This window comes from Polistes dominula, unplaced genomic scaffold (genome assembly GCF_049000335.1).
Source record: "Polistes dominula isolate Pdom_NZ unplaced genomic scaffold, Pdom_raw_medaka contig_18, whole genome shotgun sequence".
In the NCBI taxonomy this organism is placed as follows: Eukaryota; Metazoa; Arthropoda; class Insecta; order Hymenoptera; family Vespidae; genus Polistes; species Polistes dominula.
In genome coordinates this window covers 4,656,922-4,672,372 of record NW_028301164.1, presented here as the reverse complement: position 1 = coordinate 4,672,372, position 15,451 = coordinate 4,656,922, and the positions used below count along the sequence as shown (strand labels likewise).

At 29.0% G+C, this 15,451-nt stretch overlaps 1 protein-coding gene across 1 annotated transcript in view; it reads right to left on the bottom strand.

The window, feature by feature from the left end:
• The window catches only part of Glurb (metabotropic glutamate receptor B), a 125,922-nt gene that overhangs the window by 15,965 nt on the left and 94,506 nt on the right, over window positions 1-15,451 (bottom strand). Inside the window, exon 3 of the mRNA XM_015330265.2 lies at window positions 3,895-4,037. Within this exon, the coding sequence (XP_015185751.2) occupies window positions 3,895-4,037 (143 nt within the window). The remainder of the gene's footprint in view (window positions 1-3,894; window positions 4,038-15,451) is intronic.

Genomic DNA, 15,451 nt, shown 5'->3' with positions numbered 1-15,451 from the left:
CCTTTGAATTATCTCATTGCAGCATTCCCAGGAGTAAAGGAATAAGACGAGGAAGAATATTTGCATAGGAATTAAATATGATTTAAGTACATGAGAATACAAAAGAAACGTGTTATGTAAATTGAGTAGACTATAAAAATAATTTGTACAAATTTGGAACGTGATTTCATTGAAAACAAATGTCTTATTTCCAAGTCCCATAGTGCGGTATGTATAGAGTGAAGTTCATTTTAAAATATAATTATTTTCGATTTTCCTATTTAATTAAGTATGCTCTTTTCTTTCCTATCGAGAAAGAGATATCTTTTAAGATTTAATTCGTTCGTTTTAAAGACAATTTGTGCTAGAAAACTTAATTAATTGTACACTAATTGCAACGGTGTATTATTTCATTTTGCAGCACTCATTTTCATTAAATGTATCCTTAGATTTATATTATTTATCGAACTGTAATTTACGTTTCAGATTTGTTCAATTAAATAAGACAGCTTGATCTAATATCTATGAGAAACTAGACATAGATAGGTAACAATGTAGATTAATCGCTTTATTCGATATCCTATGTGATATTAGAATAGATTTTAGAAGATTAGGAGAGATAGAAAGAGACCTAAACGGACAATCCTAGTTTGTGTTTATACAGTTCAATCTGTTAGATAATAATTTAATCCAGTGGTGAAAGAGTAACAATGAACAGTATTTAGATCAAATAAGCTACGCCATTGTTTGCTAAACTATTAACAATTTCAGGAGTGATTAAGAATTTTCATTTTATAGAAAATACAATTTTTTATTTTACCGGTGTTTTATTTAATTTTTATATTCATTAGACTCGTTCAATTTCGATTCATTCGCAAACTACTCCGTTCTCTTTTCTTCTCTTTTTCTTGTTCTTTTTCTTCTTCTTCTTCTTCTTCTTCTTCTTCTTCTTCTTCTTCTTCTTCTTTTATAGTAAAACACTTTCGCTGCTTAGCACTTTCGAAATTGCGTATTTCTCTGCTTTACTTTCGTTCGGTAAAAAGTGTTTCAAGAAGTTTCATTTAGAATGGTGAGAGAAACCTTATGCCAGCCATCAAGAATTACGATCGAAAATTAAATTCGCGATGCTTTCTTCAAAACCTTTACATTCTTGTCCAATAGCTCTCATTTCTTAATAGAAACATCCTTAAAAGATCTTGAAACTTTTTTTTTCTTTATCCTGTTACCGCTAATAAAGCGTAATCCTTTTGTTCTTTTCTTTCTCTCTTTTTCTCGTGATTAATTAAACTACCAACCTCATCGATTTATAGTTTTTATAAGGATAATAAAAATAAAATTACGCGAATTATTGGAAAAATATTTAGGAAATAAAAATTACGATAGCAAAAAATTAAGTGTATTTTTTTATTCGTTCAATGTGAAAAAGACAGAAAGAAAATAATGAAACGATGCTAATTTGAAGATAAAATATTATTTTTTATTTCGTTATAATTTTATTTGGAGGCAATAGCATTACGGTTGAATTAGTCAAACTTTTGGTTAGTTGAATATCGAATAGAAATAAAAAAAAAAAAAAAATAAAAACGAATGCGATTAAATGCTCGAAGGTACCTATACAAAATAAATTCATTGCACGGATTCGAATCGTCGGATTTCAATCGAAAAATAAAAATAAAACGAAAAAATTGAATTTTGCTTTATCTCCTCCTATTTTGAATAATTGACGTATTTATTTAGCCCATCGATTTTGTCAAAAATATGATTAAAATATCTATTATATAACGTTTTTCTCTCTTTTAACCACATAAATTTGTAAATAACGTAAGATAAAATTGATTAAATTTCGTGGTTTATTTAGTAAATATGTGGAATTCGGTGTGTGTACATTGAGAAGTTTTCCTTTACATCTTCTTTGAGCATTTCGTTAGTCCTTAGGGAAAGGAACTACGTGTTGTACGTGTAAATGAACACCTAAAAGGTTTGCTACTACGTATTTTCATGCATCTACTAGGAAAAGATGTAGTAGATAGATTTGCAGTTTGAAGTTTACATATGTGAAATAAACGTGAATGGTGCTCTTTTTTTTTATCCATTAAGTAAATTTATCTTGAAGTTCTTCTTTCTGTTTTTTTTTTTTTTTTTTTTTTTTTTACTTGGGGAAGGGTTCGTTTACAAAAACGTTTGATGAAAGTTTGACAAGTTAATTTGTTCACAAGAGCAAAAACTCTTTTTCTCTATTTCCCTTTTTACGTGTCAGTGTAGATACACATATGTAATATATTGTAATTCTCTTTATAAAATGAAATTTGAAATCTCCGAGGATGGATTTTATTGTACGTGCTAGTCCATATAAATTGAAACAATATTACACACATGACCATGGTTATTTTATCACGTCGATTAGAATTTCAAATTTCACGACATTCAAGTTAGTATCGTATTATTCTCTTTTCTTCTCGTCATTTCAATCCGACTCGCTATCGAAGAGATTGAATTCGGTAGATAGAAAAGTAATGGTCACGTGCGTTTTTCGCAATCCTATCTCCAATCGTGTGACACGTTTTTTATTAAAATTTATTCCACGGTAGTTAGCGATCGAACATAGGTATTTTATCGAGGAGATAGATTATATTTGTGATATTTGTGACAACTTTAATATCCGTCCCATTTGTTGTTCGATAATCATTCTAGTATTCATCTTTTTTTTTATATATTCATTTTAATTAATTTTCTTTTCAACGTGATTGATATATTTTTTTGTCTTCTTCTAAATTAATACAAATTTAATCACTTTTTATTTGTCTCCTTTCTTTTTTTTTTTTTTTTTAAATATATTATCTTTAATTTATTATTTAATATGTCAATATATTATAATAACATTATCATTGTTAAAAATTTCTTTTATAGTCGAAATACGAATTATTATTATTAATATTTAGTTAAAAATAAATAAAAAAAATATAATATAGATTATAGTTTAATTCGAGGGATTAATGAAAATCGAAAGTTAAATAAAAAAAGTGGTAGAACTTTCGTTACGTGTTATTCATCGTATGCAGGCTGTTCAAACTGACGTGACTTCGTTTGAATATTCTGGGTAAGCCGGATGCTGCTTTAGGTATTTAAATGTGTCGCCAAGATTATCTGTATACTAGAGCGTAAGCAAGGAGTAACATGATTTTCCAGTACAACAAATCTAGAACGTGGACCTTTAAGGATATTTTTCCTTTTTATTTCATTATTTATTTATTTATTTATGAATACGTTCTTTCAAAGATCACAGTTTCTTCATGAAATATTTTTTTGTTCTTACTTTTCATTCTCTTTGTATCTATGTGTGTATACTAGATTAAAAACAAGATAAACTATTTCTTTTGATACAGTCTTTTAAACAAAAAAATGTGAAAAGATATAATATATTTAAATATTTTCTTTTTTTTTCTTTTTTCTTATTTTAAGTCGATTATTTCTTCTGTCAAATGCATGGAGAATATTGTGGGGAAATAGATCAACGAAAATTGCGAATCGAATAGAGAAGAAATAAATGTATTTCCGTAGAGATGATGTGTATACAGGGTGTGTCGGAAGAAACGTTTCAAATTTAACACGTGAAAATAATTTCATATGAAGAAAACCAATCGAATTGTAAACCTCAGAAAGAAGCTCGTTCTTTAATTCTTTTATGCTAAACAATTGGAACATTTAATGCATTTAATCTATAAAATTCAACCTATTAGAAATATTGCAGCCGGTACACACATAATACAAAAGGTACGAATTAATTAGAGAGTTTTCTTTTTTGTTTACAATTATTTTCACGTGTAAAATAGAAGGGTAGAATTTAGGGCGATTCTTCCCAATTCACCCTATATATATATATATAACATAAATACATATAGATACATAGATACATACCTGGGGAATTCTGAATAACCGAAGAAGATTGGCCACTTGGATCGATGTTACAGAACTTGCAGCTCCCACGACGCCGCTGATAACTTTACGAACGGTGGTTTTATTGCAATGGTATTCCGCACCGTCGATATTGCTTATCGATCCTAAAAAAAAAAAGAACAAAGAAATAGCACAAAAGAAAAGTTATTAGCTAATTATCCTTAATACGAATTGCGATTTTTTCTATTAAATATGAAAAGTGAATGCAACTCGACGATAAACGAAAATTATATTTTACACATAGATGCTAGTTAGCGTTTTTTAATCTTCTCAATTGTTTTTCGATATTTTACGTGGATAGAAACACAACTGGCTCTGTGAGAAAATAGGAAAATATCGTTAATTTTGCATGAGAAACACATGAAACGTGTTGCCTTTTAAATCCTTTTTAAATTAAATTAGATTTCGGTATGCGATACCGATGGTGTGGTATTATTTTGGTCTATTCATTGTTGAAACTTGAAATGAAATCATTTCATTCTTCGGAAGAACGAATACTCGAATGAATTAATTGTTTAATTAATCGTTATCTCCGAGATATTCATTTTAACCAGGAATCTACATTTCCATTTCAAATGTTGTTTTAAATAGTTGAGAATATCTTAATCTCTCTCTCTCTCTCTCTCTCTCTCTTTCTATCTTACTTTGCTTCTTTTTTGTTTATTTTTCAAGGTTATCAATTTATACATTTTTAACATTTATCTGGGAAATTTATTTGTACGAGTTTGCGGGTAACGTAAAATATTATGTAAAAAAATATTACCAACGAAACGTTCGTTTCCTTTATATACATCGTCTACTTTATATACATTCAAGTATTTATATATATATATATGTGTATATGTATGTATACGTATTGCGATATCAAGGTAGATTCGCAACAGTGCGGTAATAGCACCTGTTGAATTGAAGACCAATTCACGTAGAGAACAATACCAAACTAGCGTTTCTCCGAAATTATTTTTTTCCTCTTTCACTTTATAAACACGAAAACATATTTTTCCATCCTACGCGGGCGCTCGCGTATATAAATACTAAAAATCTACCCTCGAATAATCCGCATTAACCAATTTCATTAAATATTTCACACCAAAATATCAACGTTCTAACGTTTATTGTTTTTTAATTAGACGAAATATTTATTATAATATTCGTTATACTTTAAAAAAATAAAATAAATCTTTCGAGAGAAATTTTAACGAAGGAATATTTTCATAAAGGAAATGACCAAAGGTACATCTCGTTAGGAAAATAAAGATATTATATGTTTCGACGCGTGTTGAATAAATGTCACATAAAAGAAAAAAAGAAAAAAAAGTCGTAAAAAACTTTTAGTATCACGAGATACATCATTTATTTATAATCATTCTAAATTTTATAGTGTTATCATGGTAGAAGTTAATTATAAATGATATTAATTAGAAAATATTCATTTCTATTTGGCAAGTAAGTATCAATCAATGTAACAGTGGTAGAGTAGTAGCAGTAGTAGTTACGGTCTAATATAAATCAGACATGTGTCTGGATTGCTTCTGTATCGCGTTAGGATCGTCTAGAATTATGCGAAACGTGCTAACTATACTACTAGTATAATGTGTACTGCGAACCAATATAGGTAGGTATGTATAGGTATGTGAAAATGTATGTTTGTATGTTTATCTATGTGTGTACGTAGAGGTTTGCATTACCAACTCTCGTTAGCATTGCTCGCTCGATAGTAAACTATCCGTGACAGTATTAAGGATTTAATTAATACCGGTAATAGTAGGAACATGCGTATAGTTAGTATTTGTCTCTATGTGTTTCATTATCTATCTATTTCTATAATCAAAGATATAAAAAGAGAGAGAGAGAGAGACTAAGATTTGTGCTTTTTTAAAATCAAACGTGTCATATTTTGAATAAATATTGAAAAGATAAAAGGTAAATATATCGTAAATCGATGAGTTAGTTTCACACAAATTCGTTGAATTGTTATCCAAAGGAATTATGGCAACGTGAGGAGGAATCGAAATAGTGAGAAACAGAGGATAAAGTTCATGTGTTTGCATTTCTTTATTATTCGCGTTAAAGAATTGAATAGTCGACTAGAGAAGATTAAAGCCGTTTCGAAGGAAGTTGAAATTTCCTAACCCTTCAAAGTTTCACCCGAAACTTCTAATTAATTCATCCTAACGAACGTTTGACCTAACTCGTATAATAATTAGGAACGTGTTATTGCGAGATGCGTAATCCTTTGAAAATCGAAAGAAATAAATAAAAAAAGATATAGAGAGAAAGAAAGAAAGAAAGAAAGAAAGAAAGAAAGAAAGAAAGAAAAATGATATCGCAGCATTATCCGCGACACGCATTTCTTCTTATAAAAGTAAAAAAAGAGAAAAAAGGAAGAAAAAAAAAACAGAGAGGGGAAATGCTGAGGGAGCGAAAGTGTTAAAGAAAAGAAATCGAGAAAAAGTTGTGATAAAATATAACACAAAAATAAGACTAATAAAAATAAAAATAATAATAATAATAATAATAATAATAATAATAATAATAATAATAATAATGAAAAACCAGAAAGAAAATAATCGTCGTTCATGTGCAGTTGGGGTGTTGCAGCACCAATAAAACGCCAGCGAGTTCTTTCTGTCTTTCTACGAGCACGTTCGCAACCTTGTACGTGCCTCTTTTTATGGAATATTTTCTAAGACAGCTTTACATTATACTTCTCTCTCACTCTCACTCTCACTCTTTCTTTCTTTTTTTTTTATCATACTTTAATGTTTTCACATTATAACTCGAGGATACATTACCTGCATTACGAAATATATACGTATATTTCACGTAAATGCATTTCTTCCACACAATTTTTGTTCTTTTAATATTTTAATTGATTTCTAATAAACCTATACCTACAGTATATAACATTTTATTTATTTATTTTTTTTTCCATTTTAGTTATAATATTATTTATTCGAGTACGTGTGTGTTTTCGAGGCTACGAATAAAAGAAGATGAAACAACTCGTGTTTTCCATTTTTGATGGGAACAAATATGAGCATTTTTGAAATGTGTATATTTGAGTTTGTTGAAATAATGGAGGGAATAAAGGAATCCATTAATTATTTTCATCGAGATTGTATGGAATTTTTGTTTAAAATAATATGTTGAAATTAAGTAGGTCAAATCGAAAGAGGTAATAAAAAAGCCTCGTTGTTTTATTTCAAATTTATTTATTTATTTATTTTTTATTATAATCAATGAAATATATTTAAAATCCAATTTTCAAAATTCAATCAAATTGAGCAGTTTTTTATTTGACAGAATATTTTATTCGTAACGGGACTTTGATCATTTTGATTTATATTAAATTCGTTATTGAATTTAACACGGATTAATCATTGCATATCAATCTCAACATTCGGTTCTCGATTTCATTATTTAACGTTAGTTCGATGTCGTAGATCGTACGTTTTAGTTAGAAGTTGGACCTTTACTCTATCATGATATTCGTACGAAGCAGAATTGTCGTGGAAAATCAAATGGATTTGAAGGGAAAGTTTGGAGATTCGATCTAAAGGCAGCGTACTTCATAGATCTATCTTCGATAACGTTATATACAAGATATCAGCCGAACGACCATGTTGCGCCATTGATAAACCTCCGACTATATTTTCGTATTACATTCAGACCGTGATTCACGGAAAACTTTTTATAATATTCGATATAGAAAATATTAAAAAACTATTGAAATGTCAAGTTCAAATATCATGCAAAAGAAATAGAAGAGTGTTAGTGTTGAATATAATATCAAAATCTGCGACAAATGTATTTCAAAAATAGAATATATACTAAATATGTGAAAATTATTTTAAATTTTTCTATAGGTTTCTATAGAATAAAAATGTTAATAAATTTCTATTTTCATGTGTTTGAATCAAATTGATTGATTCCACGCAAAATTGGTATGTAGTATTAAATTCATTTAATTCAAATTTCAAGTTTTGTTAATGAAAATAAATATTTGATGATATTTTTAGTCAACGTCAAGTGTTATCATCTGACAAAAAATTAGCCACTAATTGGATACAGTTCTATTTAAATTCGATGAAAAAAAAAATCAATCAATTTCTCGTTTTTCGTTGACTATATTTCATTTTTCTTTTTTTTTTTGTTTGTTTAGTTTTTCTCTTTAGGTGAAATAATATCAAAATCAATCGATATACATACATATGTGAAAGCCGAACGCGCTGACGAAGGTGATTTTTGTGTGTGTGTGTGTGTGTAAAATAATAAAATCCATGATGAAATATGCTCGGGTGTTTACTTTCTCGTATCGAGTTTTTTTTTCGTATTCATTTCTATATTGTATGTATGGATTAAAACATTGAAAAGAAACGGAAATATGCGTATGTAGAAATATATGTTATCTATGTCTACTACTCGAATGTGATCGTTATCAATATATAAAAGCTTTTTACCCTTCTTCTTCTTCTATCTTTTTTCAATTAAACGATTAGGTTCATTTCACTTTATTTCTTTTTGTTTTTTGTTTAAATGGGAAAAAATTGGACAAATTTTGTTCGACTACGACTACGACTACGACGACGACGACGACCACAACGAAAATATTTTATTTATAGTCAGAATAAATACGCGTTTATTTTTTTTCATGTCTTTTTTTTTTTCGTTATATAGAAAACAAATAGTAGGAATAACATTTTTGTGAAGACAGAAATACGAGTCCGATAGGGTTTACTCGAATTTATCGATGTCGGCTCGTCCCTAATTTCCGATCCCATTGGACGACGAAGCTTTTATACCCAACCGAAACTTTTGACGCACCCTTTTTCGATCCTACGAAAAATGCTTTTTTGTTCTCTTCTCCTGTTCCGTATAAAATGTTCTTTATATCGTTTCTTTCGTTTTTCACAGAGAGATTTTAGTCAGCTGGGAATTTAAAAAAATCGCCCTTCTTTATTTTGATTTCATATTTTTTTCATTTTATTTTTTTTATCGATCGGTATCGTTATGTATGATTTTTCACCAATAGATATTAAGAGAGTTAACGAAGAGATTAACATTGTAAATACTATTCGACAAAATAATGATTATCTCTTTTGTAAAAAATAGTGTTCTCGATGAAATCGATTTGTTTGGTTACTACGTGACAATATGCGCTGCAATTTTTCATTATTTTCTATTTTTTTTTTTGTTACTTTTATTATATATTTTTCATATATGCAGGAATTTAAACGAGGCGAGTAGGAAGGTTAATTATGTTTTATAAAATTGAATTCTTTTCGTTAATATAATATTTTAACGAGAGAAAATCGATGAAATTTTAAATATAATAATTACAGTAACGTCATTTCGAGATGGAAAAAATTAGATCAAGAGAATGTTGAATTTTTTTCTTTTCTTTTTTTTTTTACGTATTAAACGGTTTGGCATTAAAAAAAGAAAGAAAAAAAGAAAAAAAAGTTGTAACTTACAAGGAGGAAGAAATAATTAATTACTTTTTGGTAAAAAAAAAAACATTAATAACCCCGAGATATAAATTAATGATTCGAGAGATACAATAGATATAACGACCATTGAGAATGGTGATGTGCTCGAATGCAAATGATTTAATTGGACCGACAAAACCAGCGAGAACTTGGAAATCTCTTTGCACAAATACCAGTAAAGGTATGGTGGTAAGTTTGGGGAGCGGAGATAGAAAGGAAGCAGCAAACTATATTATATATTTTGTACATAAGGAGTATATAGGTGTATACGTATATATAGTTATTACATATACTTGTGCGTCAAGGGAAAAGCAGTAGGACGAGATCGCTTGGGCTTGGAAATTACATTGTGCACATAGCCGAATGCTTTCGTGTTCACGGAACGGAACGAGATGAGATGCTTCAGATTTACATAAAAATACGCGTTACTCAGCAGGATTCATTCAACGATTTCTCCTCCTATGGATCCTCCTTTTCTCGTGGCATTTCTTTTCATTGAGAAACGAGTTGAGAACAATCAACGAAATATTTATGTTTTTTTTTTTTTTTTTTTTTAGTTTTTTCTTGTTCTTTTTCCATCTCTGTTTTTTTTTTTTGTATTTATTTATTGTTTCTTCCCTACGACGGTATTATTTAAATCCCATAGGTGTGTTTGACTGTAGTTCACGTCGAGCTTAGTTACGAGCCGTGAAAAGTGGTATTTCCAAAAGTTCGTCAGAGGAACTGCTTGTTAAAAACTTTGTCTACTAGGATAAAAGTTATGTTGACTGCTTAAACATATATTTGAAGTTTCCCGAGGCAAGGTACTTTTGAATTGTTCTCTTTCTCTCTCTCTCTCTTCACTCTTTTTCTTTCCTTTTATATACTTATAACTATCTCTTTGTCAACCTTTCTATCTTGGTAATCCACTCTTTTCTTCGATTTTAACCAACTTTTTTATTTCCTAATCTTTCTCTCTTCTTTTCTTGATCTTTCATATTTCTTTAGTATCTTTGAAAACTTCTTCTCGTAAGCCTTTAGAAAATGATTTCTTATGTTTGTATTTGATGATTCCTTTCTCATGAAAATCGGATTTTATTGACTGATTGCGAATATTATTTTTTGTTGTTGTATCCATTCGTGTAATACATTTATATTTTTAATTGCATAACTCTTATACGGTGAATAATCTTTTATGTTCGACGTATCATTTTTCTTTTCACGTTATAATTTAATACGATTTCGTAAAAGATATTTTTTTTATTTTGCGTAAATAAAACGATTTTGAAACAAAACGTAAAGATTTCGTTAGAAAGCTTGTTAGTGGTTCTTTCGAGTGTGAATAACATGTCACGGTTGCAATTAATTATATGCTTTTAATGTCATTCATCTCCTCTCTTTTCTCGTGTCTCTTTCAATGTTGTGTGACACATTCTCTCTCTAACTCTTTTTATCTCATCGTAACGAGAAAGTTGCAAGGACAAGGGTTTAATGAGAAAGGAAGGTCTTTTACCATAGTTCAAACATTGCCATGTCGTTTCTTCTTCTTCATAGTTTTCAATTCGAGAAGAAGAAAGAAAAATATTAAAAGAAAGTTTAACTAGGACGACAAAATTTAGATGTACCAATTGTTCATAATGAGTGCTGATATTTACAACGAATTTAAATCAATTTAATTAATTTTTGTTCAATGAATTTTTTATTCTGTTCTTCAGACAAAAGTTGATCTATAAAAAAAAGAAAAAGGAAAGTAAATTTGAAAGAATAATCTTATATGCTTTACACGCAGATATGTAGAATGTTCTCTATTCAAGATTATCTGTAATCCCGAAGGCCTAGTTTGCAAATGCAGATAGGTAGGAATGCAAATGCATCTGCAAGAGACTGATATCGTTCCCAACTGACGAATACTGACTGAGCTTGAGAAGACGAATCATTGCTTTGTTCTAGAAAATCAAACGCGAAAAGGGAATACTACTACTACTTTTTCTTTTGTTTCATCGCATTTTCATTCGACCTTTTTTTTCTGTTTTTTTTTTTCTTTTTTTTCCTTTCTTTTCTCTTGCGTTCTAATGCCCTTTGCTTTTTTTCTTTTTTTTCTTATTTTTTCTTAAGTTACGATTGCATGGAATTGTATCACTTGAATGGGCTTAATGGTTCGTTAGGACGACGACGACGACGACGACGATGACGACGATGACGACGACGACGAGTAGTTACAGTTGATGATTTTCGTTCACATGGGAATATCCTTCGATCTTTACAATGTACAGGAAAAGAAGGGGTAGGGAGTGAGTTTAGATTTACTTGTCGAGCAGCACAGGGAATTCAGGAGTCTAACCTTTATTGACCAAACTTTCAACTTTCCTCGTTAGCACTCACGTAGTTATTTATTTATCTTTTAATATACATTATATCTCATTCAACTTTATTAGACTAAAGTTAAGCTCTCCAAGTAATAACACTAACTAACGTTACTTATTTTATTTTTTTGTTTTTGTTTAAAGTGAAAACTTCTTTAGAATAGGGTTGATTTGAAAACTGATGCGATAAAGAAGCGAAACATTACGCCTGTAGGGATGCAACACTCCAGACACACTTGAAAATGTGTGCAAGTATCAAATATTTTTTTTATCCAATTTATTATATACGATCCAAACGAGAGAACATTGTCAAATTTGATTAGTTTTATCAGTATTCGTATCCATGCTTAATTAACGATTATACTTGTTTCGTTATTGCAAAACAACGTTTGTCAATGTAATAGTTAGTTCGTAACGAGACTTTATTAGTTTAGGAAGTTTACGTCAACATGGTATGTTTCTAATCAGTAGTGAATGCTTACCTGAATATTGGATCGTACTGGATTAGATTTATTGGTTATTCATTTAATATGATCAAGAAATGAATAAAAAGAAAACGGATAGTGTGTGTGTGTGTGTGTGTGTGTGTGTGTGTAATAAATAAAAATCTCGCTCTTGGAATAGAAAATGTATGTACGTAGGTATTATTTGCAATCACGCGAACACGTGAATGCATTCTTCCTGAAGAAAGAGATAATTTGCATTCTATGTCTTGTTTTCTAGTCTTGACGGATTCACAAAGTATTATCTTTCTGCGGGTTAAAAGATTACATAGCACATTGTAAGGTATAAAAAATTGTAACTATTTGTTACATGTTATTCGTGTTTCATCAGATACTACGTATTCGTAAGATACGTATTTACAGGATCGTAATTTTTTCCTTTTTATACATTTGAAAATCTTTCCAAATTGTATTATTATCATTTGAACGTAAATTATTCGTACTATATTAAACAGATTGGTACCCCACATATGTAAATTGAAACGTTAATAGACTTTTTGAATTTTTAAATTCTGAAGTAAATATCATTTTCCTTTGATGATAGTTCAACCCGAAATTCATGAGTTTCGTACGCATCATTTATAATTTGATTATTAATGAAATTTAATAGCCTTTGATATATGATTCATGTTTTGCTTGGTATCTCATCAAACGATCTTCAATTTAATTAACGTAAACAATTTCTGCATTCTCATTTATATTTAATACAAATATTTTACTGTAATGAAAATATTCAATCTATATGAAATAATGATTAGTTAGTAATTTAACGCGTTATATTCGTAACACGATTATATATTATAACTCTCCTGTGGTAAATTTCATTGTTCACATATTCTAACATATATTATTTTAAGCATTTCTATCTTACAAGATGAACACGATACGTAACGAGCACATAATAATCGTGTTGAGAGGCGGCTAATAATCTTAATATAACGAGAGATAATTAGTAGCACTATTTCAACACTTTATTTGTAGATAACATGAAAATGTACGAGGACAGGTAAGCATGTAACGTAAACTAACACTTTGCTTGTTACAACATGACGCGATAGAAAAAAACAAACCTAATTATGATACACGTTTATGAACTTTTATATTTAATAATACAGATAGAATAGTTAACAAATTTTTTTTTTTTTTTTTTTTTTTTTACCAGAGATAATTGTTAACGAGTTAAATAAAGTTACTTATTTTATTTTTTTTTTTTAAATTTATTTTGTTTTATTTCTCATTTTTATTATGGATTTGATTAGAAGTTTAAAAAAATTGGTTATATTTTGAAAGACTTTTCAGTAAATTACAATGACATTGTCCTGGTAAAACCGATCGAAGATGGTTGAATGGAAGTGGGAAAAGGGAGTGGCAATAAGAAGAGGAGTGTTGGTTAGAAAGAGATAGAAATAATAGAGATAGGTGAGAATAAGAGTGAGATAGAAGATATTCGTCCGTTCAATTTCGATGTAACGAAGCGAGAATAGAAGTCTGTTTCATCCCCCTTCGGATGAGACTTTCTTCGCAACAAGTAATTTCAGTAACGACCGATTGTCATTTTCCAACTACATCGATACTTTGGTGTTTCCGAAGGAATCCTTGGTTATTAACTTTACCTTTTTTTTTCTTCTTCTTCTAACCTAAATAAATTATATAATAATTAAGCCAAACGACGTAGAAAATAATGAAGTCTGAATGATACCCTTAACGATAAGTTCATTTCATTTGAAAATTTGTCATTTGTAATAATTTTCTTAGATTTTAGTTTGTTGTATTGAACTATTGGTTGGTAATTCGAATAATTATTTAATTCGCATAAATTGATGCAATTTGTAATAATATATAAGATAGAAAAGCTAGACACAAGATAGATGTAATCTTTTCTTTGCTCCTTAAATCATCGTGTACTGCACCATCCTATAGCCATAGATCCCTGTTTATTTTATGGGAGAGAAAGTCAGAAGAAGAACGAAAGAAAGAAAGAAAGAAAGAAAGAAAGAAAGAAAGAAAGAAGGAAAGATAGAAAAATAGATGTTTACGATTCGATGACAAAATGCTCACATTTTCGTTTTGTAATATATGAGAATTATTGACATTTCAGATTAATGGTATTTCGCGAGAGCTGAAAGGAAAGCAACACTGCCGGTTGATAAATACTCTTATCAAACCATACCCGTACTATTCTTGTCTTTTCCTTTTATTTGATTTGATTTGATTTTATTTTATTTATTCTCTATTCTTGTTTTGCCGAGAAGAAACAAGTCACAGTGATTTAGGTAGTTCGGATAACGGTGACATTTATTTATAATGATTTATAATGTAGAAATATATTTGTTCTCTATGTGTGTTTGTCTGTACAATTTTCCTTCTTTATCTTTACGGTGAGAAAATTAATGACTGTTAATGACTTATTTTTTTCTTTTTTTTTTTTTTTTATACAAGTTCTGACCATTTAGAATTTGGATCATTTTACTGCTATTAAACTTGAAATATTTAACTGTAATTAAACAAACTATCTTAAGGAAATGAAGAAAAATGTGACGAGAAGATATTTTCTATTTGTGTTCGTAACACGGAGAGAATTGAAAATTAATTGGTGAATGAAATAGTTTCTTATATATGTACTTACACATACATTATATACAAACGTTCCTATATTAGGAATAGAATTCAAGGATGTAGAGATAGTAGTAACACGTTTGTAATTTAATTACATTTCCATTAAGGAAGAGTACATAGTAAGCTTCTAGTATACTCGACTGTTTTATAATAGTTCACGTTATCAATGTTTTCTTGTTTATGTTATATTTATGTTAATATATCCTTCTTCACTCAAAGAAAAACCTTTTCTCTTTTTCTTTTCTATTATTTCATTTATCAATGCATAAAAGATCTCCCGACATTTATTACAGGTTTATTATCATTGACGTTTTCACAATCTAATCGAATTTCAAAGTATATAAAATATTAAATTTATCGCTCGATTACATTTTCTTTCATTATTTCTTTTCAACTTTTTCATATTTTTCATTTTAAACACGATCTATATAAATTCATGCTAATTAAAAATGCATCTTTCAATTTCAATAAGTTTATTTTATCGATTGGTTTTCGCTTTTGCAATCGTTCAAATGAAAAGATACGAATATGGAACATCGATAACACATCTAAGACAATTTTGAAA